The 22,999-nt window shown below is 37.0% G+C and overlaps 1 protein-coding gene across 1 annotated transcript; it reads right to left on the minus strand.

The window, feature by feature from the left end:
* Positions 1-20,122: 20,122 nt before the first annotated feature.
* Positions 20,123-22,474, minus strand: LOC124971403 (serine/threonine-protein phosphatase 4 regulatory subunit 3B-like). Its single transcript, XM_047535187.1, has 2 exons — positions 20,974-22,474; positions 20,123-20,814 (listed from the first exon to the last, which is right to left on the minus strand). Exons 1-2 carry the CDS (start codon positions 22,472-22,474, stop codon positions 20,123-20,125), a joined length of 2,193 nt encoding a protein of 730 aa, XP_047391143.1.
* Between the last annotated feature and the right edge of the window lie 525 nt (positions 22,475-22,999).

The following is a 22,999-nucleotide window of genomic DNA, read 5'->3' on the forward strand; positions in this document are numbered from 1 at the left end:
ACCACATGGTCAGGTTAGCCACAGCAACAGCCCCACTCCCGCTATCAATTTCTACTTTAGTCAGCAATTTTGCTGCTGTGACTAAATGATTTGACCAGCAAAGTTACAGAGGAGGAAAGGTTTATTTGAGGGCTCACAGTTTCACAAGTCTTAGTCCATAGAAGGCTGGCTCCATTCCATAGGGCTCCAGGTGAGGCAGGACATCATGGCAGAAGAGCATGTCAGAGGGAAGCAGCTTGAATGATCAACAAGGAGAGAGAGAGACAGGGAGAGAGAGAGAGAGAGAGAGAGAGGGAGAGAGAAAGAGAGAGAGAGAGAGAAGAGAGAGAGAGAGAGAGAGACACTCCACTCTCCAGATACAAAATATATAACCCAAAGACATGGCCTGATTCCAATCTCCCCCAGTCACACCCTACCACTTCAATTAATCTCACTGATTGGGTTAAGATTCCTACACTTCACACCCAAACCATAACACTCAGATTCATACTGATAGAGGAGAAGACACACATATGACATGAGAAAACAAAGGAAGAAAGCACCCCAAACAAACCAAGATACTACAATGATAGAATACATTGACAACACAATAGAAGAAATGGCAAAGTAGGAGTTCAGAATGTACATAGTTAAATGGACCTGTGAAGTAAAGGATGATGTATGAGAACAAATACAGAAAGCAAAAGATCACATCATTAGAGATAAGAAACCAAACAGAAATTCTGAAAAAAACAAACAGAAATCCTTGAAATGAAGGAAACAATAAACTAAATTAAAAATTCAATAGAAAACATCACCAAGAGAGTAGACCACTTGGAACATAGAACCTCAGGCAACAAAGACAAAATAGATAATCTTGAAAATGAAGATGACCACACAGTGAAGATGGTAAGGAACCATAAACAGAACTTCCAAGAATTATGGGATAACATGAAAAGACCAAATTTAAGATCTATTGGAACAGAGGAAGGCACAGAAATACAAACCAAAGGAATACATAACCTTTTCAATGAAATATCAGAAAATTTCCCAAACCTATAGAATGAAATGGAAAATCAAATACAAGAGGTTTACAGGACCCCAAATGAATAAAATTACAACAGATTCATTATAATGTGCCAAGGCACATTATAATGAAATGAAATACAAGAAATACAAGAGGTTTACAGGACCCCAAATGAATAAAATTACAACAAACAGCATACAAAATATGGATAGAATTTTAAAGACTGCAAGAGAAAAGCATTAGATTACATATAGAGGGAAACCAATACAGATAGCAGATTTCTCAACCCAGACGCTCAAAGCTAGGAGGTCCTGGAAAAATATATACCAAGCTCTGAAAAAAAAATGGATGCCAACCAAGAATCTTATATCCAGCAAAATTAAGATTCAGGTTTGATGATGAAATAAAATTCTTCCATGATAAACAAAAGTTAAAAAGATTTGCAAATAGAAACCCTGCACTACAGAACATTCTCAGCAAAATATTCCATGAGAAGGAAATGAGAAAAGAAAAAACAATGAAAATTAGCAAAGGGAGGAACTAGACTAAAGGAAAAGTCAATCAAAGGAGAAACAAAGTCAAGTAAAAACCAAAAGTAAGCCAAAATGACTAGGAATACAAATCATATCTCAATAATAACCCTGAATGTTAATGGCCTAAATGCATCGATTGAAAGATATAGACTGGTGGACTGGATTTTTAAAAAGACCCAACAATATGCTGTCTTCAAGAGACTCATCTCATAGGAAAAAACATCCACAGACTGAAGGTGAAAGAATGGGAAAAAACATCACTCACATGGACTGCATAAACAAGCAGGGGTTTCCATCCTCATATCAGATAAAGTGGACTTAGAGCCTTAGTTAATCAGAAGGGATAAAGAAGGACATTTCATATTGCTTAAAGGAATCATACATCAACAAGACATAACAATCATAAATATATATGCCCCCCAAAATGGAGCATCTATGTACATCAAACAAAACCTTCTCAATTTCACGAAGCAAATAGATGACAACACAATAATACTGGGTGACTTTAACACAATTCTTTCACCACTGGATAGATCTTCCAAACAAAAACTAAACAAAGAAACTCTAGAACTAAATAATACAATAAAAAATTTAGAATTAACAAACATGTGGAATATTTCATCCATCGATGAGTGAATACACTTTTTTCTCAGCAGCACATGGATTCTTCTCTATGATAGACCATATGTTATTCCACAAAGCAACTCCTAGCAAATATAAAAAAAATACATAGCACCCTGCATTCTATCAGATCATAATGGAATGAAATTAGAAATCAATGATAAAATAAATAATAGAAGCAACTCCAACACATGGAGATTATATAATACACTATTTAATGACAAATTAATAGTAGAAGAAATCAGGGAGGAAATAAAAAAAATTCTTAGAGGTAAGTGAGAACACTGAGAGAACATACAAAAATCTCTGGGACACTACGAAGGCAGTACTAAGAGCAAAATTCATTGCATTGAGCTCATTCACTAAAAGAATAGAAAGTAGACAGATAAATGGCCTAACATTACATCTCAAATCTCTAGAAAAAGAAAAGCAAATCAACACCAAAGCAATTGATTAAAATCAGAGCTGAAATCAATGAAACTGAAACAAAAGAAACAATTCAAAAAATTGACAAACAAAAGGTGGTTCTTTGAAAAAAATAAACAAAATTGATATATCCTTTGAAAGCACCCAGAAGCCACTCTGGACATGGGAACTCATGCAAGAGATTTTATTAAGTGGACGGGGAGAGTGTCTGCCTGCAGGGTGAGAGAGAGATAAAATGAGAGAGAGAGAGAGAGAGAGAGAGAGAGAGAGAGAGAGAGAGAGAGAGAGAGAGAAACAGAGAGAGAGAGAGAAAGAGACAGAGAGAGAGAGCAAGAGAGTACATGCAAGAGTGAGAGCAAGGGAGAGAGAGAGAGAATAGTGGTGGAGCTAATCTTAAGTAGTCAAATTTCACAGGCTAATAATAATGTACCAATGACTGACAAGAATGTTCACAGGCTGATGAGTGGACCAATGGCTGACTAGGATGTTCACAGGCTGACGATCTGGACCAATGGCTGCTGAGAATGTTCACAGGCTGACGATTGGACCAATAGCTGGCTAGGATGTTCGCAGACTGACAATCTGGGAAGTAAAATGGTGTGTGTGAGGGGGTGTGCAGAATACTGGCAGCAGCTGATGCCAATATTCCTCCCTTTTTGTTTTTATAGATACCAGGAATGGGAAAATGGTAGCTTCTTCCTGCTGGTTAGGGGTGAAGAGTTTCATTCCTGTAAAAAAGAGGACTAAAGAGGGCTTTAGATGGGAGCAGAGTTTTTGGATATGGAGGTGTCAATAGTGAATTGCAGGTCTCAGCTTTAGGTGTCAGGGGTGGCTGGTAGTCTTGAAGGAGAAGCAGTTGACTGACCAATTGGTTGGTGAACTTGTGTGTGTCTGCAACTCCAGAACTTGTGTATCTGATCTCGTAGGAACTTCTGTAGGCAATTTAGCAAGCATGATCCTGTTTTGGAAGATCTGTAGACCTTAAAATGAACCAAAATTTCTGACTCTGGCAGTTTCTTTTGATATCAGGCACTCCTGCCTAAAATCTCTTTTTTAGCCTGCCTAAGAATCTCATTTTAGCCTCCCATCTTACTTATCCTTGGTGCTAACACAAGTGTAGGTCTTAAGTTCCAATAAGGGAATTATTGTCTTTCCTCTTAAACCCAGTTATGGCTGTATTTTGGTTACAACTGTTTTTGCTAGGTGTTCAAGACCAAGTTGGTCAAATTGACCTTGTTCCTATTTGCTGTTAAGTGTCAGCTGAATTCCCACAGGGGTTATTCATGGAGTACTTGAGAGCAGCTTCTTAGCTCCTTTAGTGCCATTTGCTAGGTAGGGTCTCCTTGATAAGGTGGCTTCCTTTGGAAGTATCAATTATGTCTCCCTTTTTCAATGACCCTCCTCCACAGCAGGTGCACTGAGCGACTTCTCATCCTCTAGTGGTCTCATCAATCTCCCTGCTCGAGAGGTTGTGTGGTCCAGAGTTGCAAAGCTCCTTAGAGAAGCTCTCCCATTCCCTGGGTTCAGGCTGATTCAGAGGGTAAGCATCAAATACTGGTTTTCTTGGCCCCTCTATTTTAATCTTAATCTCTAAGTTTGATCTTAGACATCCAACAAGCCAGTCTCGCCAGTCATAAAGTAAGAGTACTGGGTTTTAACTTTAATGTTTATGACTTTACAGTTATTTACCCCCTTTTATTAATTTGGGGTCCATATTATCTGTCCTATAGGTGATGGCTTATTATCTCAAATGAATTTGGGTCATTTGTTCTTAAAGTAGTACTTCTGCAAAACATTAATCAGGCAAAAGTTATGAAGTTTACAAGGAAAATACAAAATGGAATTAACAACAGTAAAACATTTAGTTTGTATAATAGCTATCTTGAATTTTGGCTAAGCTATACATTATATCCCCTGCTTGAGATCACAGTAATTTTACAACAAAAAATAATCTTTTGAATATAACTTTAAATAAGCTGAAGTCTGGTTTATTTTGGAGCCATCCTAACATGCAGCAGGGTGGGAGGCAGAGCCTTATCTCAGGTAAGGCAGGGTTCTTTACAATTATTAGGTAAAGTGTTCTAGTTCTGAAGTTGATCTTTGTCTCTTTCTTAAATATCATTTTAAGGAGTTTACATATATCGTTTCCTGAGCTATGTGAATGTTAGTTAACACAATGACATTGCATCCAAAACGTAAATCAAGGAATGGCTGAGAGATCTTTTAACTTTCCTTTTGTGTGGCAAAGTGGCAAAATGCTTTCGTGTTTTAGGATATTAACCTTTAAATAAAGCAGGTTCTAACAGGTCCTGTTATAGAACATTAAATGATATATATAAATCCCCAATACTATTCTTATTGACACAAAGAGGGGCAAAAGCAAAGAGAAGAGAATGCTTAAACACAGGGAATCTCTACGCACTTGCTGCTGTAGTGACAGAAGTTGTATCCAAGCAGAGTCTAACTTTTATTGGGGTCAGACTGTGTTGCAATGAAAAATGAGTCTGCGAGGTTTGAGATCTGGAGTCAAATGAAGAGGCAAAATGTTTTTCAGGAGAGAGCCAAGGGGGTGGGGGTTGCAGAGAAATTTAGATTGGGCAGAGCCCATGGCTAAGAGTTCTCAAGAGCCTGGAGAAGGGAAACAGAAGAGGAAGGGGTGTTCCCACAACCTTTTTGATTTCCCACAGAGGAGTAGACCATTGGTGAGGGTCATCACCATCCCTGACAGGTCTGTGGCTGAAGCCAAGGGAGACACTGACACAGTGCTGGGGTTTTCGGAGAGAGAGAGATAGAGAAAGAGAGAGAGAGAGTGAGTTCAGGGTCACCATAGAAGAGCTCTGAGGACTCACCACCAGTAGAGGGAAGGCTGTCCAGAGTCGAATTCTGTGGTAGGTGAGGAAGTCAGCAAGGCAAGAGGCAGAAACACCCTATGGTGGATATTGACCAGGGAGGAGGAGGCATTGTCAAGGTGACTTGGATCCCCATGTGGGGAAAGCCAGCAGGCAATGACCATGGATCCCATCCTGGGTTTCATCACAGAAAGACTTTCCTACCTAGAAACATTTTCTTCTCCATTCTGCCTAATCCAAAGTAACTGTCTTTGAGTGAATGTGTAATGATTTCACAGAAGAGCTACATTCTGGGAAAATAATAATTTTTTTCTGTAATTAGAGAAAAGGGTAACTTCTATATGGTTTACATTTTAAAGACAGAAAGAGAGAATTAAGTTTGATCTCATGTTTTAAGTGACATACTAAAGTTAGCTTAGGTTTAAATTCTTGATGACTTGTACACAATACATCCATTTGGATTCTCAGGGGAGAGCCAGGAAAGCCTTAAGTCTTTACGGGAACGTGCTCTTTTCTTGCTAGGTGTTTGATACTAAACAAAAACATCTTTTTCCCTTTCTACTAAATATATTTTTGTACCTAGAATCCTTTATTATTTTTTGTTCACATTCTGAAACAACTCTTATGAAATTTCTGAATTTAGATAAATTAAGATGAAATATTTTGTTATGTATAGTACTCTGATTGAAACACAGTTGAAATTTTTGGATACCTTTGTATATAAAATTATACCTGTTAGGACTTAAGTCTTAGTAACCTTGTTTTTAGTGATGTCACAAAGCAATGTTTTAAGTAGTTAGCATTTTAACTTTGTAACTTAAGCAGATGTCTCTAACACATTTGAGTAATCCCATACATGTCAAATCTAATTTAAAAATCAAGATATCAGACAAGTGTATTGAACAGTATCTGCCATCTCTTTCCATTTTATAGACAACAACATTTTATTAATTTGACCACCCGGAGACTTGTGAGGTAAGTAATTTCAAAGACATTATCTTCATTTGTTTACCCAATTTTAAGTGACCCTTTTTAAATCATGTGAATTAAAGGTATGTGGATCCATTTTTTAATTTTAATTCATGAATGCTGTATTTGAATGCACATATATAGACAGACAACATGATATCAGGCAATAGGTTATACACATAACACAAAAGAAAAGGCCTTGTAGCTTTTCATAGGTGAATCTCCATTGCAATGTAACAGATGTTCAAAAATAACTCTAGAGTTAAATAAAAATAGAACTGATCAAAAAATCATTAACCTAGGTATGTAGGATCAAAATTGTGAGCTTGAAAAATATATCATTTAAGAAAAACAACACAAAACCGAGTAGGATCAAAATTGTGAGCTCGAAAAATATAGCATTTAAGAAAAACAAAACAAGAGTCCTAGAAGAAAAAATGATAATGACCATTAATTATAGCATGAGAGAATGAGAAAGAGAAAGGCAGGGAGAAGGGGTGAGGGGGGGAGAGAGAGAGAGAGAGAGAGAGAGAGAGAGAGAGAGAGAGAGAGAGAGAGAGAGTGTTTGTTTTCTGTGTTGCAATCCAGTAGAAATTTAAAATTAACACTTTTTACTTTTTTCAGTCTCAGGTTGGTCCAACCCATTTTCCCTGGTTCATAATTAGGTCAGGTTTGGATGCAGAAAATTATGAAACATTATCTCCCACTACTTTTGAGGAATGGGGCTACTGTATCATACTCCTTACTGTAACATGCCACTGGCAATTGGGTTGGTTAGGGTTACTCCCTCCACATCAGCCACCTCCAGTAGGGGGGCTAGAATATATGCATGGGGTCTCATGGCAGGAGAATTGGGTGGGCTGGGCAGGGGAACAGAAGCAGAAACAGAACAGGGCAAAGGAGATGGAGGAGCAGGGGCAGGAGGTGCCAAATGGGAAAAGAAGAACTCAAAACTATCCCTATTTGCTTACAATTTGATTCTATAATTAGAAGACCCCCAAAATTCCACCAGAATACTTCCAGAGGTAATAAATGAATTCAGCAAAGTAGCAGGATATAAAGTGGACAGGTATGGGGTGGTTTGTTAGCTGAGTCGAAGTCAGAGGAGGAGGGATTAAGAGGGGGAAAAAGCCAAAAGGAGGGACTCAGGTTTGCAGGAAGAGCAAAGAGGCACAAGAAAGAAAAGGCTTGAAGATCAGTAATCCCCTTCCATCTGCCCACTCACTCACAGAACTTGTGTGCCATTATGTGGCCATTTTGGATTGATTATCTAAAGGATAAGTTTTGGTGATTTTAGGCTGGGGGAGTCAGGTAAAGGGGTTTATGATTGTCTAGTAGACACCCCAGGGATGAATCTGCCAGAATGGAGGACCCAGATCCCATAGTGGAGACTAATACAGCTAAGTCAGTGTCCAAGGCATCCCAAAATCACAGACTAGTTGGTTGGAGGCAAGAAGGCAGCATAGTGATGGGGTCATCACCCAACCATAGTAGTGTGTGCTGGACAAAAGCTGAGAGAGTTGAGGACCTGATGTCAGGATTTTTGAGAGCAAGCACAAAGAGGAGCCTCAACCCTGAGAGAGAATCTCCACCATAAAGATCAGGGACCCACCCACCAGTTAAGGTCAACTAAGGTGGCCAACCATAACTGTAAAAGTCGTGGCTGGGGAAACACCCACTCCTCAACTGCCTCAAGGGTGCCGGACGATCAATGCTCATGTCTCAGGTCAGCAGAGGAGTGTTTAAGTCAACCTAGGAGAAAACTCACCAATCTGAAGGATGGTGGTAGATGTGGAGGAAAGCATCCAGGCAAATGGAAGGTGAGACCAGCCTCTCAGGGTCTGGGGCGACAGATGGGATTCCACCCACCTAAGTGGCAGGAAAAGAGCCCATCCCAAGTTTCAGCACCAATGAAAGCATCCAGAAACCACTCTAGATGCGGGAACTCATGCAAGAGATTTTATTAAGCTGACAGGCAGAGTGTCTGTCCTCAGGGTGAGAGAGAGAGAGAGAGAGAATATGAGAGCGAGAGAGAAAGTGAGAAAATGAGAGAGAGAGAGAGAGAGCAAGGGAGAGAGAGAGAGGTAGAGAGCGAGAGAGTGTGTACAAGAGTGAGAGCAAGGGAGAGAGAGAGAGAATGGTGGTCGAGGTATTCTTAAGTAGTGGAATTTTGCAGGCTAATACTAATGGACCAATGACTGATGAGAATGTTTGCAGGCTGACAATCTGGACCAATGACTGCCGAGAATATTCACAGGCTGACGAGTGGACCAATTGCTGGCTAGGATGCTCACAGGCTGACAATCTGGGTTGTAAAATGGTGTGTTGGGGAAGAATACTGGCAGTAGCTGATGCCAATACCCTTAGCCATGCCAATGAAGAAAAAGAGAGAGAAAACTCAAATTAGTAAAATTTGTGATAAAAAGGGAAATATCATGATAGACACTACTGAAATACAGAATATAATTAGAAACTATTTTGAAAATGTATACTCCAATAAAATAGAAAATCTCGAAGACATCAACAAATTTCTAGACATATGATCCACCCAAATTCACTCAGGAAGACATAGAAAATGTAAACAGATCAATTTCAAGCAATGAAATAGAAGAAGCCATCAAAAACCTACCAAAAAGAAAAGTCCAGGACCAGATGGATTCTCAGCCAAGTTCTGAAAGAACTTCAGAGAAGAACTAACACCAATGCTCCTCAAACTATTCCATGAAATAGAAAAGGAGGGAACCCTTCCAAACTCATTTTATGAAGCTAGTATCACCCTGATACCAAAACCAGACAAAGACACATCAAGGAAAGAAAACTTCAGACCAATATCCCTGATAAATATAGATGCAAAAATTACCACTAAAATTCTGGCAACTTGCATACAGAAACATATTAAAAAGATAGCATGCCATCATCAAGTAGGATTCATCCCAGGGATGCAAGGTTGGTTCAACATCTGGAAATCAATAAACATAATTCATCACATGAATAACCTTAAAGACAGGAATCATATGATGGTTGCAATAGAGTCAGAAAAAGAACTTGACAAAATACAGCACCCCTTCATGTTCAAAACAGCAGAAAAACTATGGATAGTAGGAACATACCTCAACATTTTAAAAGCTATCTATGCTAAGTTCAGGGCCAATACTATTTTAAGTGGAGAAAAATTGAAAGCATTCCCTCTAAAAACTGGAACAAGACAGGGATGCCCTCTTTTACCCTTCTATTCAACATAGTCCTTGAAACTCTAGCTATAACATTTTGATGAAAGAAATTAAAGGGATACAAATGGGAAAAGAAGAACTCAAAACTATCCCTATTTGCTTACAATTTGATTCTATAATTAGAAGACTCCCAAAATTCCACCAGAATACTTCCAGAGGTAATAAATGAATTCAGCAAAGTAGCAGGATATAAAATTAACACCGATAAATCAAATACATTCCTACACATCAGTGATGAATCCTCTAAAAGAGAAATTAGGAAAACTACCAAATTCACAATACCCCCCCCAAAGTAAAATAAAATAATTGGGAACCAATCTAACAAAAGCCATAAAAGACCAGTACAATGAAAACTACAGAGCACTAAAGAATGAAATTGAAGACCTTAGAAGGTTGAAAGATCTCCCACGCACTTGGATAGGCAGAATTAATATTGTCAAAATGACCATACTACCAAAAGCAATATACAGATTTAATGCAATTTGTATTAAAATTCCAATGTCATTTTTCATACAAATAGAAAAAGCAATCATGAAATTCATTTGTAAAAACAAAAGACTTGGAATAGCCAAGCAATCCTTAGCAAGAAGAGTGAAGCAGGAGGCATTACAATACAAGACCTTAAACTGTACTACAGAGCTATAGTAATAATAACGGCATAGTATTGGCACCAAAATAGCCAAGTAGACAAATGGTACAGAATAGAAGACCCAGAGACAAATCCACATGAATACAGTTATCTCATACTAGACAAAAGCATCAAAAACATACATTGGAGGAAAGATAGCCTCTTCAACAAATGGTGCTGGGAAAACTGGAAATCCATGTGTAGCAAAATGAAATTAAACTGCTATCTCTCACCCTGCACAAAAATCAACCCAAAGTGGATCAAAGACTTAGGCATGAGGACAGAGACCCTATGCCTAACAGAAGAAAAAGTAAGCCCAAATCTTCATTATGTTGGTTTAGGATCTGACTTCCTTAACAAGAATCCTAAGGCATAAGAAATAAAATCAAGTATCAATAAAAGGAATGTATTCAAGCTAAAAACTTCTTCTCAGCAAAGGAAATAATCAACAATGTGAAGAGAGAGCCTACATAGTGGGAGAAAAATCTTTTACCACACGCATCTCAGATAGAGCACTAATCTCCAGGACATATAAAGAATTCAGAAAACTTAACGACAAAAAACAAATAACCCAATCAATAAATGGGCTAAGGAACTGAACAGACACTTCACAGAATACGATATACAACCGCTCAACAAATACATGAAAAAATGTTCAACATCTTTAGTAATAAGAGAAATGCAAAACAAAACTACTCTAAGATTTCATCTCACTCCAATAAGAATGGCAATTATTAAGAATACAAGGAACAATAAGTGTTGTGGAAAATGTGGGGGAAAAGGTACACTCAACCATTGCTGGTGGGACTACAAATTGGTGCATCCACTCTGAAAAGCAGTATGGAGATTACTCAGAAAATTTGGAATGGAACCACCATTTGACCCAGCTATCCCACTCCTCAGTTTATACCCAAAGGACTTAAAATCAGCATTCTACAGTGACACAGCCACATAAATGTTTATAGCAGCTCAATTCACAATAGCTAGATTGTGGAACCTACCTAGATGCCCTTCAACAGATGAATGGATAAAGAAATTGTGGTATATATACACAATGGAATATTACTCAACCTTAAAGAAGAATGAAATTATGGCATTTGCCAGTAAATGGATGGAGTTGGAGAATATCATGCTAAGTAAAATAAGCCAATCCCAAAACAACAAAGGCCAAATGTTTTCTCTGATATGCAGATGCTGATCCATAATTGTGGGGTGGGGGGAAGGTTATGGAAGAACTGAGGAACTTTGGAATGGGCAGAGGGGAGTGAGAGGAAGGGTGGGAAGAATGATGGAATGAGATGGACATTATTACCCTATGTACATGAAGGATTGCATAAACAAAGTGACTCTGCATTGTGTACAGCCAGAAAAATAAGAAGTTGTGCTCCATTTGTGTACAATGAGTTGAAATGCAATCTTCTGTCTTATATAACTAATCAGAACACATAAAAATTTTTTATTCAATTATTTATAATATCAACATCATTTTAGAGGAAAGTAATCTGATATTCAGAGGCTACATGAATGATCTCAAGCCCAGTAACTGGCTACTATAAATCCACATTCCACACTTTTCACCTATGTCTGCAGTAGTATTGAAGATATGTAAAACCATCATGCATAATCCAATTATTAAAATGCATTTATCAAAAGAAATAATGTGTGTACTTTCTAAATTGTAACATAGTGTGATTTTCCCATAATGTTATGTGTTATACATTTAAAACAGCTTATTATTTAGCAGCAACAGACATCATACAAATTTAATTAATTAAAATACAGTGCTGGGCACAGAGGCGCACGCCTGTAATCCCAGCAGCTCAGGAGTCTGAGACAGGAGACTCTTGAGTTCAAAGTCAACCTCAGCAAAAGTGAGGTGCTAAGCAATTCAGTGAGACCCTGTCTTTAAATAAAATACAAAATAGGACTGGGGATGTGGCTCAGTGGTTTAGTGCCCTGAAGTTCAATCCCTGGTACCCCCCAAAATAAAATAAATAAAATAAAATGTAGTGCTCAAATTCCAGAAAAAATATGAATAGTTCTTCACAGAATATTTTATTTTTGGTTTGAAATGAACTACCATTCTTTGATATTTCACGATCTTTGAATACACACCATTATACTGTATGTTTTCCACTATCAAATGTGATACATTAAAGTACTCTTCAGATATTGTAGGATATGTTTGAAAATTTGTACAATAGAAACATTCCAATATTATTGGGTATCTTATCAGGCTCCTGAGCACTTTTATATGCCTTTCTTTTCCAGAGTGTTGCCTTAGTAACTGTCCAACAGAAGCATTTTTCTGCAGTTTTCTCTAAATAGTACCCACATAATTGCTCAATTTAGTCATTGCAGTATCCAGGAAATAATATAACTCAAATTTGGTTTGTGTCTGATTCCAACAATTTAGAGACTAAAAATGTTCCAGTAAAAACAGGTAAGTATGTCAGATATATTAAAATAGCAATCACATGTAGTACAGTAGAGGGGTGGTAGATATAAAATAATTTCTTTTATTATCCAAGGGAATGATAGGCTGATTAATCCATGTAAAATGAAGTATGTATGTTACAATTTAGAAGCAATTAACTACCAGATTAAAATAGAAAGAATAACTTTTAATGCAATGAAGAGAAAAGACAAACCCTGAGGCAATCCAATAGAAACCTAGAAAGGATTCTTCTACTGTTATTTATATCAAAAAAGAACAAATAATAATAATAATAAAAGAAACCTATAAGAAACATAAGTCAATGCATATCTAGTGGCTGAAACACTCAGTTCACACACTCGAAAGTACAAGATATTTAATTTCAAGATTTATAAAATCAGATATAATTTCTATGTCAAGCCACAATTCTGTTTTGGAGCTGAAACTTAATCTTGGTAAAATAAATAGACCCTTATTCCTAACATTTTTCTCAAATAGGCAACTAAATGCTAGCACAGGGGACACATGAGAAGTTGTGAGATACTATTACTCTATTACTATGTTTGAAGTACCCTACCATATATACAAAATAATTACCATGGTGTTTGGCACATAGTGAAGCTAGCTATTCTATTCTCTTGATTTCAGAAATAAGACAGAAAATTTCACTGGCTACCACTTTAGCAAATCTCTGATACTTGTGATGACAGTGGTTGGCAAAATACTGTGTTTTTGTGAAGAACTCAATCAGTGTTAGCTTAACATAACCTTTGGAAACATGTGCTTAGATTATTCATAGATCTTATGTATTGTTTTTATATTTCTACTTTACTGTTAATAAATATAAATGATAGCTTTGTAAAATTGTTTTAATATTTAAAGTACTTTCAGTAGAGATTTTGAGACAAATGTTGGGAAAGAAAACCCAGTCTATGGAGTTAGACAAAATTATATGCAGTAATAGTTATGTAATTTTGAGTATAAACCTCTGTGTGTCTCAGTTTATTCTGGAAAATAGAGTCAGAATACACATCACATTAGCAAAGCAATTGTCATGTGAGAATTTAGTATACAATTATGTTGTTAGGTAAAATGCCAGTGAGAAGCAATAGGGAGTAAGCTGGAGACTGGGAGAGCCATCATGTCATGATACACTCTGATTCCAAGTGAAGAAGAAGACAGGGAACAAAGCTATTATTGAAACATCATAGATCACCCTGAAGTCCAAAGAAAGTTCAGGAAGACCTGCAGAAATCCCTAAAGCCAAAGTCTCTAGTCAGCAGAGTTGCTTATCTCCCAGGAATGATCTTGCTTCAGTGCCCCTGCCATCCTAATTGGTGACTGGGAGCAGCCCCTAGGAAGCATGAACTGTTAGAAGATAGGACAATTATTTCAGAGCATAGTAATTGGGGTCCTTAGTCCCTCTTTGTGGAGTACATTCTCATAGTCACTACACCTAGCTTGAAGGTGCATTGTGAAATAGAAATAATGTAGATAAATTACCTAGGACTATGTACCTGACATATACCTCATACTCAATAAAGAATAGCTATTGCTATATCTCATTTTTGGACTCCTTATAATAATGTGATATTTACAGGCATATATTATTTAGTTATCATAAAATTTCTTCCTATCAGAAGAAATCAACACCCTGATAGTTGTGTTTCTTTTGAGACCTCTCTCTTTGGCTTTCAGATAATTGCCTTCTCCCTTTCTTTTTACATAGCCTTCCTTCTGTATGTGTCTGTACCTTGATCTCCTCTTATAAAGATAGCAGCCATATCAGATTAAGGCCCACCCTAATAACTTCATTTTAACTAAATTATCTTTTTAAAGACTATTTTGAAATACAGTCATATTCTGAGATAGTGGGGGGTTAAGACTTAAGCATAAATTGGGGAGTAGGATGTAATTTAGTGATAACAATGTTATTAAACATACTTCCCAAAGAAAACTGAGAATTTTGGGTGTCAGAGGAGATGCCATGGTTATACTCATAATAAAAGGCAGAACCAAGATCTCTGTAATTCTAAACAAATATCTCTGTAATTTTAAGTAAGGCCCATTCTCCTGAGAGTGCATTATACATATGACCTTATATGTTCATGGGCCTAGTAAGTAGAGGGGAAAGACAGAAGATGACTTGGGCTAGTGGAATTGGACCTAGTATCCAGAAAGCAAAACAAATACATAAATCAAGCTCCACACATTTTTAAATAAATGGGTCAATTTGAAAGTAATTTGCCCCCTAAAGAGATATTTAACATGCATTTTTGATGGACACAACTGAGCTTGTGTGCTGACATCTAGTGGGTAGAGGTCATTGATGTTAAATATGTTACAATGCATAGTCCTCACAACAGTGAATTGTATGGGCCAGAATGTTAATAGTGGTAAAACTGAAAAATGCTGCATCAGAATACGACAATCTAGACACTGAATGTGGCTGTGCCCAGAAGAGATCACTCTCTCTTAGCCATCTCCCAACTAGTGCTCAACTAAAGGAATGGGAAATTATATAGACTTATTTTGAAAATTTAGAATTCTGTCCTGATCATTCCCAGGCATGATTCATATTTGTTTCCCCAGGCCATCCTGATTGGTATAGCCTGTCTGTAGCAGCCTGGCAAGAATGGGACCTACAGGATTCAAACTTAATTCTTGTTACCTTAAATAAGTAGGTCCTTGTCCCTCTTTCACCTACCCCTTCTAGATAAAAGGTTTGGATGAGTGTAGAATATGATTGAAAAAAATAAACATCAACTTTATAGTTATTGAAATGGGACACTCCGGTATTGTGTAGACAGAGGAAGAGCAATAACTCATTTAGGGCTGTACAGGGGAGGGAGGGGCCTTAATGACTTTTGCTTATCAGAACTTCCTCTGGAGCTTCCCCATTCACCAAGGAAACCATTCTGGTACAGCTATCCCCAAGTGTTGCGAGCACCTTCAACTTAACTGACTGCTAATTCTGCCAGCACTGACCAAATAGTTCTGACAACCATTCACCTTTACCTTATTGAGAGGTCTATCAGAAGCAGCAGGGGATAATCTCAGTTCTTCTCATGTGTGTGTACTCACACCTACACCTCCCCACACACATACCTGTTGATGTTATCCTCAGCCCCAATCCCAGCTGTCCCATGGAGTAGACTAATGCCATGCCCTCAAGCTAGTGCCATGGATAAATAAGCAGATTGTATTGACTAGCCTTTAGCAGACCTTTCAAAATAAGGACTACATTTAATTATTTGAGCTAAACTATGAACCATAAGGTTTACCTCAAATATTCTGAACCTGTTTCACTGACTGAGGTAAGTATCACTTGCACAGCGGGGTATCAGGACTCAAAACATTGAAAAGACTTTCTTTTTGAGTTACCATTTGTACTCTTTGGAATGTACTTCTTGGATGGGAGCCAGGGATTAAAATGTGTCTTTCCGTATAACACTGTGACTTGTACCTTGGGGGTTGTTAACTATCACCATTTAAAATTCTCCAACACTCTTTCGTTAGTCAGTTTCTTGTGGCTGTAACAAATATCTGAGACAATCAACTTATAAGGATAAGAGGTTTATTTTTGCTCACAGTTGCAAAGGTTCTAGTCCATGATCAGTTGACCCCATTGCTTTTAGGCCTCTATTGGGACAGCACATCATAACTTCTCAGCTCGTGGGTAGAAAGTGAAAGAGATGGAGGGGGTCTGGGGTCCCATATCCCTTTCAAGGGCATGTCTCCAAAGATCTCCAAATAGACCCCATCTCTTAAAGTTTCCACTACCTCCCAATAGTGAAAAACTTGACACCAAGCCTTTAACATATGGGACTTTGGCATGTATATTCCAGACCCAAGCTATAGCAACCTTAAAGAGAAAAGCTTAACTGAAGCAACAACATACATACCAGGACCCTCAGCTTTACCTGTTATTTCAGTTACTTCAAGGAAAGGCCATCTGATCTGTTATCTAGGGATACTTTTTTTTGTTTGTTTTTAGTACAGGGGATTGAACCGAGGAGCGCTCAACCACTGAGCCACATCCCCAGTTCATTTTTGTATTTTTATTTAGAGACAGGGTCTCGCTAAGTTACAGAGGCTGACTTTGAGCTCAAGCAAGATCCTCCTGCCTCAGCCTCCAAAGTTGCTAGAATTACAGGCATAAGCCACAAAGCCTGGTGGGATACATTCTTGTTGACTACTTCGCCTTCTGTGATTAGACACAGATATAATAAGGGTTAGAAACTTTTGTCACTTTTACAAATGGTTGGTTCCCTCCCCATCTCTCCTTCTACTTCTCTAATTTCAATTTTACTCTTCACTCCTGTCATCTCTCATTTCTTGGTTATTATGCCAGTGGTGAAGACACCACTGCACCTGTGTCTTCATTGTTCCTTGAGGTTTTATTTTTTCATGTTTTCATTTCAGTTGTGTTGCAGCAGGGCACAATGCATACACGAAGACTTCACCAACTGGAACTGAATTCATTAACTTTTAATTTATTTATTGTTGTCAATTTGATCTAGAATATAAGATTTTTAATTTATGAGCATAACCAGTGATATAAGTGGGTATAGTTAGCTTTGTACCTCATCTTCTTAGGAATGATTATACTGCTGCTGCTGCTGCTGCTACTGCTGCTGATAATGAGTTTCAAAAGTTATTTCTTGAGTGCTAAATATGTTCTGGGTAATTTACATATAGCTTCTAATTTTTAAGACAAGCTGAAAAAAATTGTGGATAGTGGAAAAAAATAAGTAAATTGTCACAGAAAATGTCATGGAAATAGAATTAGTGTCAGAGCTTGCATTATTATCAATGACTATCTGAATATGAAGTTTTTGCTTTATCTGTTATATCACCCTCCCCTTTTGGTGTGCTTAAAAAATCGCTAAAATATAAAAATTGGTGGAAGTTATGTGTTTAAAGTCAAAAACTTGATGGGTCCAGGGTATTTCCCTAAAATTTCTGGCCTGAATTTTATGGTATATACAGGACCATTTCAAACTGTTTCTTCTTCCCATATAAATAACCTACTTCAGAGTCCTTTGTAAATTACTTCTAAAAATATTAAAGATGAGATTAAGCATTCTTGACTTGATGTTTTCGCACACTACATCAAAAAGGACTAAACACTTTGGTCAATTTTTCACTCATTGTATTGACAGTATTGCTCTTTTGTGTTTTGTTGCCATCTTAAATGTTCCCTTAATAGTAAGTTAGACTATATGATGGACAATTTTCCCTCGAACCATTTTGTTTGTCTTCCTTGTTTCCCTGATATTAAGTAGCTGAGACTAGAAAACGGTTCGCAGATGTCATACAGCTCTATAGAATTCCTATAAATTTTCTTCTTCCTCCCCCTCCTCCCTGGCTCTTCCTCTTCCTCCTTCTCTCCTCCTCCTCTCTTCCTCCTCCTCCCCTCCTCCTCCTCCTCCTCCTCCTCCTTCTTCTTCACTATTAATTCCCATTGTACTTATATACTTTTCTCATCTTTTCTTACAAACTCACTGGGGAAAATACATGAAGAGAGATAAATATTCTTTTTTTTCTCTTCTATAGGATTCATTTTTTATAACAGATTGAAACTAGCCAGGAGGAAAAGAATAAACAGAAATAGCACCAAAATAGAACTTTTCTTCTTGATCTAATAGCAAATACCTGTTCTCTTAAGGAATTGGGTCTGCTTTCATCATAATAAACACATACATATTTAACATGCTTAATATATAGTTTTATATCTATATTAAACAAAACTCTCTAAGTGTACTATGGATAACTATCTCCATGACCATCTAGCCAGAAGGAAAACATGAAATGCTTTTCTAAGAAACCACATTTTTATGACATACAATGACAACATGAATACATGAATAATTCCATTATAGCATTTAATTTAACTAGCATTGCTTAAGAAATGTGAAAATGCAATCTACTGTTGTATTATGTCCTCTGCAATGTATAATTTTATCTTCCAAGTTCACATCCACAGTTTAGATATTTTATCTGATGAAATTGTTGTTATTTTAGGTATATAGTCTAACTTTGATGCTGCAATTTCTTAGTTTTGCATAAGCTGTGTCTCCTATTGTCAGAACAGTAAATTTAATATGGTCTCTTTTGTATTTAGAATTAGAGCATTATATTTTAATTTATGAATTTAAAAAGTTCAATATAAATATCACCAGGTACAAAATAAAACAGTGGTATTTTAATCTACAAAATAAATATCTGTTTTATGTAGAACTATAATTCCTTATCTGCACAGCCTACCTTGTCCAAACAATGGCCCAAATTAACATTAGCACTAAAATCTATAAAACAGTAAGAACTCCTTTTTAGTTTAAATGGTTCCAGGAAAAAATAGATTCAGTTAACTTGCTCCTCTAAAAAATAAGTCCTCAAAATTAAAAAAAAATTAATTAAAAAGACTGGGGAGGTGGTTCAGTGGTAAAGCACCCTAAGTTCAATCCCTGGTACCAAAAATGAACAAATAAATAAATAATAAAATAAAATAAAAAATAAAAATTAGTCTTCTTAACTCTTTGCTGGAAATTTTTTTAGGAATTCACTCATGCACACTGTAATAAAATATTTTTCTTATTATACTTTTTAGAAAAACTTCAGGTACTGTATGTTGACTTTGACACTTAACTTTTTCTTGGTCCAAAATGGTTTCTAGATAATAAATGTCAATTCATTTAGCTGCTCTGAAAAGACAAACTTAATTAATGAATCAGAAAACAATTTTCATAATCTTCTACTCACTCCAAAGTTCCTACAGAGAACACTTCAGGAATATTATTGGGCTGTTTCTTGGTATATCTTATCTTTAAAAAAATACATTAACAACTACATATTTTGAATCCAGATTTAGTTTTTATTCATGGAAATACATATTGAAAATTGCTTTCCCCCCAACTATTGATAAGGCTGAATTATTTTTAAATCTTCACAGAAATGTCTGAAGAGCCCAATGGTTTTTGGTAGTTGACTTTGTTCACCATATAAACATAAACTTCTTTCAAAAAATGCAAGTGGAGTAAAGAAAAATATGGCCAGACCCTTTCTGCAAATAATGTTGTAGTCTTTGCAACTGAACTGTTACAGTTGTTTCTAATATATGCTCCTGGGTGATAACTGTGTTGATACTATTTCATCAACCTATTTCCTCCTCACAAACTATCCCCTAAATTTAAAATAATTGTAACAAGTCATCACTTGGGTGCTGATTACTTTTTCATTGTATGTATATATTATGTGAAGTTTTCTTTTTATGGAATTAAATCCTCTTTCTTCATCATTTTTGTTACTTATTGTATATTTAAAAGTTCATATGAGAAAGTCCTTGGGATCAGACTTTTTAGCTTATTGACATTTACAGAAATTTAGTTGAAGCAGATGTTGAGGGTCTCCCATAATTATTTTATAAGTCAAGATGAGGTCTCTTTCTGGGGGATGATATGTCTTCTTCTTTATCTTCTTCTTCATTATCATCATCTGGATAATCCACTAAACCAATCAAACTGCTACTGGATGGGCTACTCATTTCACTATCAGCACCAGGAGAGCTAGATGAAGAAACTCTGAATTCACCAGAAGATGTTCTTTTGAGAACATCTACCTTTTCTCCATTTTCTTTTGTTATTTTAGTATCTATAGATGTATCATAATGATCTGGAAAGTCATTTCCCATTGGTGGCATAAGTACTTCTGTGGTATTTTCCTTAAAATACATATCAGCCTTCACATCCTCCATGACATTGGCATCTCTGCAAAAAATTTTAATATATAATATAGAATGTAAATTCTTCCTTATTTGAATTTGTCTGTCTTTCTCTTGCTCATATTTAATCTTCAATCCTTTGAACGTCTGAACATATTCAATCAATTCAAAAGCCTTGTAAAACTTTTCAACTATATGTGCAACAAGAGACTTGATATTTTCCACTCGTATGTATTCAAATAGCTCAATAATAGCTGAATTTAGCATATTGTATCGAGTTCCATTAACCAGAAATGCATTTACAACTGGCTCAAAAAGATTTCCCTTGACGATGTAACGATTATAAAGTTCATCTTTAAGGCCAATCATTCTTCTCATAAAACGAACAGCACATAAGATCAGGAAAGTGTGCTTTGAATTCATCAACATCAAAACTCTTCTTAGCAAGTCTTTGCTCAATATATAGTTTTTAATGTGATATGTATGATGTTGTACACAAAATGTGAGTAGTTCTACAATTAAACTAAGCAGCTGTGCTGTTTGATAATTATTGGGACAATTTTTCTTTCTTTCGAGTCCAAATAAATAATCCTCTTCATCTCTGTCTCCTGAAGTGGTAGACAAAAGTGGTGCTACCAAGTTTTGCATGCAACGTTTATAGAAGAAATTTAGAAATTCACTTCTTTCACATTCATTGGGTGCTAGCAGCATATTATTCAGATCAAGTAGAGAACGAAGAAGTCCCATCAAATTAATGGCACTTCCAAGTTCAGGATCAGTATCAGAGATCATTTGTTCAATTACTATGTTCATCAAAAGGTCATCATCTTCACCATCCTGAGCTTCCTCCATTACAAATATTCGAATCATAGATGGACTATACTCTACTAGATAAGCAAATATATCTGTAGCAGTTATCTTTATTTGGAGATCATTGGCACTTATTAAAATTTTAAGAGCAGAAAGAATTCCCAGTTGTAACAATGTTGTGAATAGTGCCTCCTTGCTTTGAGGCTGCAATGTCTTGGAAAGTGCACACAATTCCTTAAAAAATAGTAACAATTCCCGTCGTCTATTGTCATCTGTAGTCTTATCCCTTAACTGTGCAAGACCTTCAAACAAAAACACTTCATCTTCTAGCAGCATGCTGACTATCTGAACTTTGTTGAAGAAAATAAAAGTTGTAAGAGTAGAAAGAAGATTCTCTTCAAATATGGATGGTATGGGAAATAGAATATCATGAATGTACTGTACTCTGTAGGTCTGATGTATTTTTTGCCGAAGTTTAGAGTCTGTTATTGGTATAATTTCCTTGAACTTTACATTTTGGGTCAAGAATTCCCTATACCTTTTTGGCTGAGCCAAGGCAGGGTCATATTCAAGGCATCCTACCACATCCATGATACACTCATCAGAAAACATGATCTCAAACAGAGGAGTTTTGTTGAGGAATAAGATCCCTTTAATAATTTTATGCAAGTTATGTAAGCCTTCAGTGTTCTTAAGGTTCTCACAAATGTGAAATATTTGCAGTAGTTTTTTAATATAACCTTCATTTTCCAAGATCAGTGACAGTCTTTCCTTACGGATAGGTGAAGCAAGGACAGAAGTAAACAAATCAGCTATTTCTTCAAGTGTATGGAGTTCACAGTTAGGCAGCTCAACCAGACTACTGGTTGGTGGCATTTCATCAAATTGCTCTGGTCCATCCAAAAGGTCTTGTGTGATTTCAAGAGTTGGGTCTTTACCTTGGACTTGGCATATGTCTTCCCAGATTTCTCGACAGCCTGCTGGATCCTGGAAACTTAGGGCCACACCATGGTTCTCATATTCGGACCAAACAATCAGCACGCCCTGTTGTTTCTGATAGGGCACATTTGGGTGTATCTTGGACTGTAAAATCAGTGAGCCATCAGACTCTGACCGAACAAGCAGACACACGCTTTGGAGCCGCTCTATATAACTTGATGAGATTTGTCCCACGCCTAGCTGGCCCCATTGTTGATCTTCTTTCAACACATAGACCTTTACACGGTTCCGCTTGCTTGCCATGACGACCTCAGGCAGGATCTCGGTGACAACCTCCTGTCCCCCGTTTGCGTATCCTGACCAACGGCAGCTACCGCTACCTTGACAGCAACAGCCGCTGAGGTGGCAAGTTGAAACAAATAGTAACAGAAGCCGAATCACTAGTGGTTACAGTAGTGGAGGAGGCTGAGAAAGACTCAGGGTCAGCAGGATTCCTCTGAGGCCCCGTCGCCTCTCACTCCTACTTCCAGAACTCCCCGCGCCTCCTTCCTTTCATTTTGTCCACTCCCCTACTCACACTTAGAAAGTGCGTCCTTGCGCCTGCCTGCTCTAGGCTAAAAATGCCTTGATTCTTTCAAGAATCTTGTGATGGCCTCAAGATTCTGTCCAAGAAGAATGTGCTTATGTAATAAACACCGTACTTGTTAAAGGGAACCGTCACCAATTTGGGAAGCTAGGGAATTAGAATATGCATTTCCATAAAGGATTTTGACCCTCAGTGATATTTTCAATTCTCAGATGTGTGGGGACGTTCGCTTAGGGCGTTTG

The sequence above is a fragment of the Sciurus carolinensis genome, chromosome X (genome assembly GCF_902686445.1).
Source record: "Sciurus carolinensis chromosome X, mSciCar1.2, whole genome shotgun sequence".
Lineage (NCBI taxonomy): Eukaryota > Metazoa > Chordata > Mammalia > Rodentia > Sciuridae > Sciurus > Sciurus carolinensis.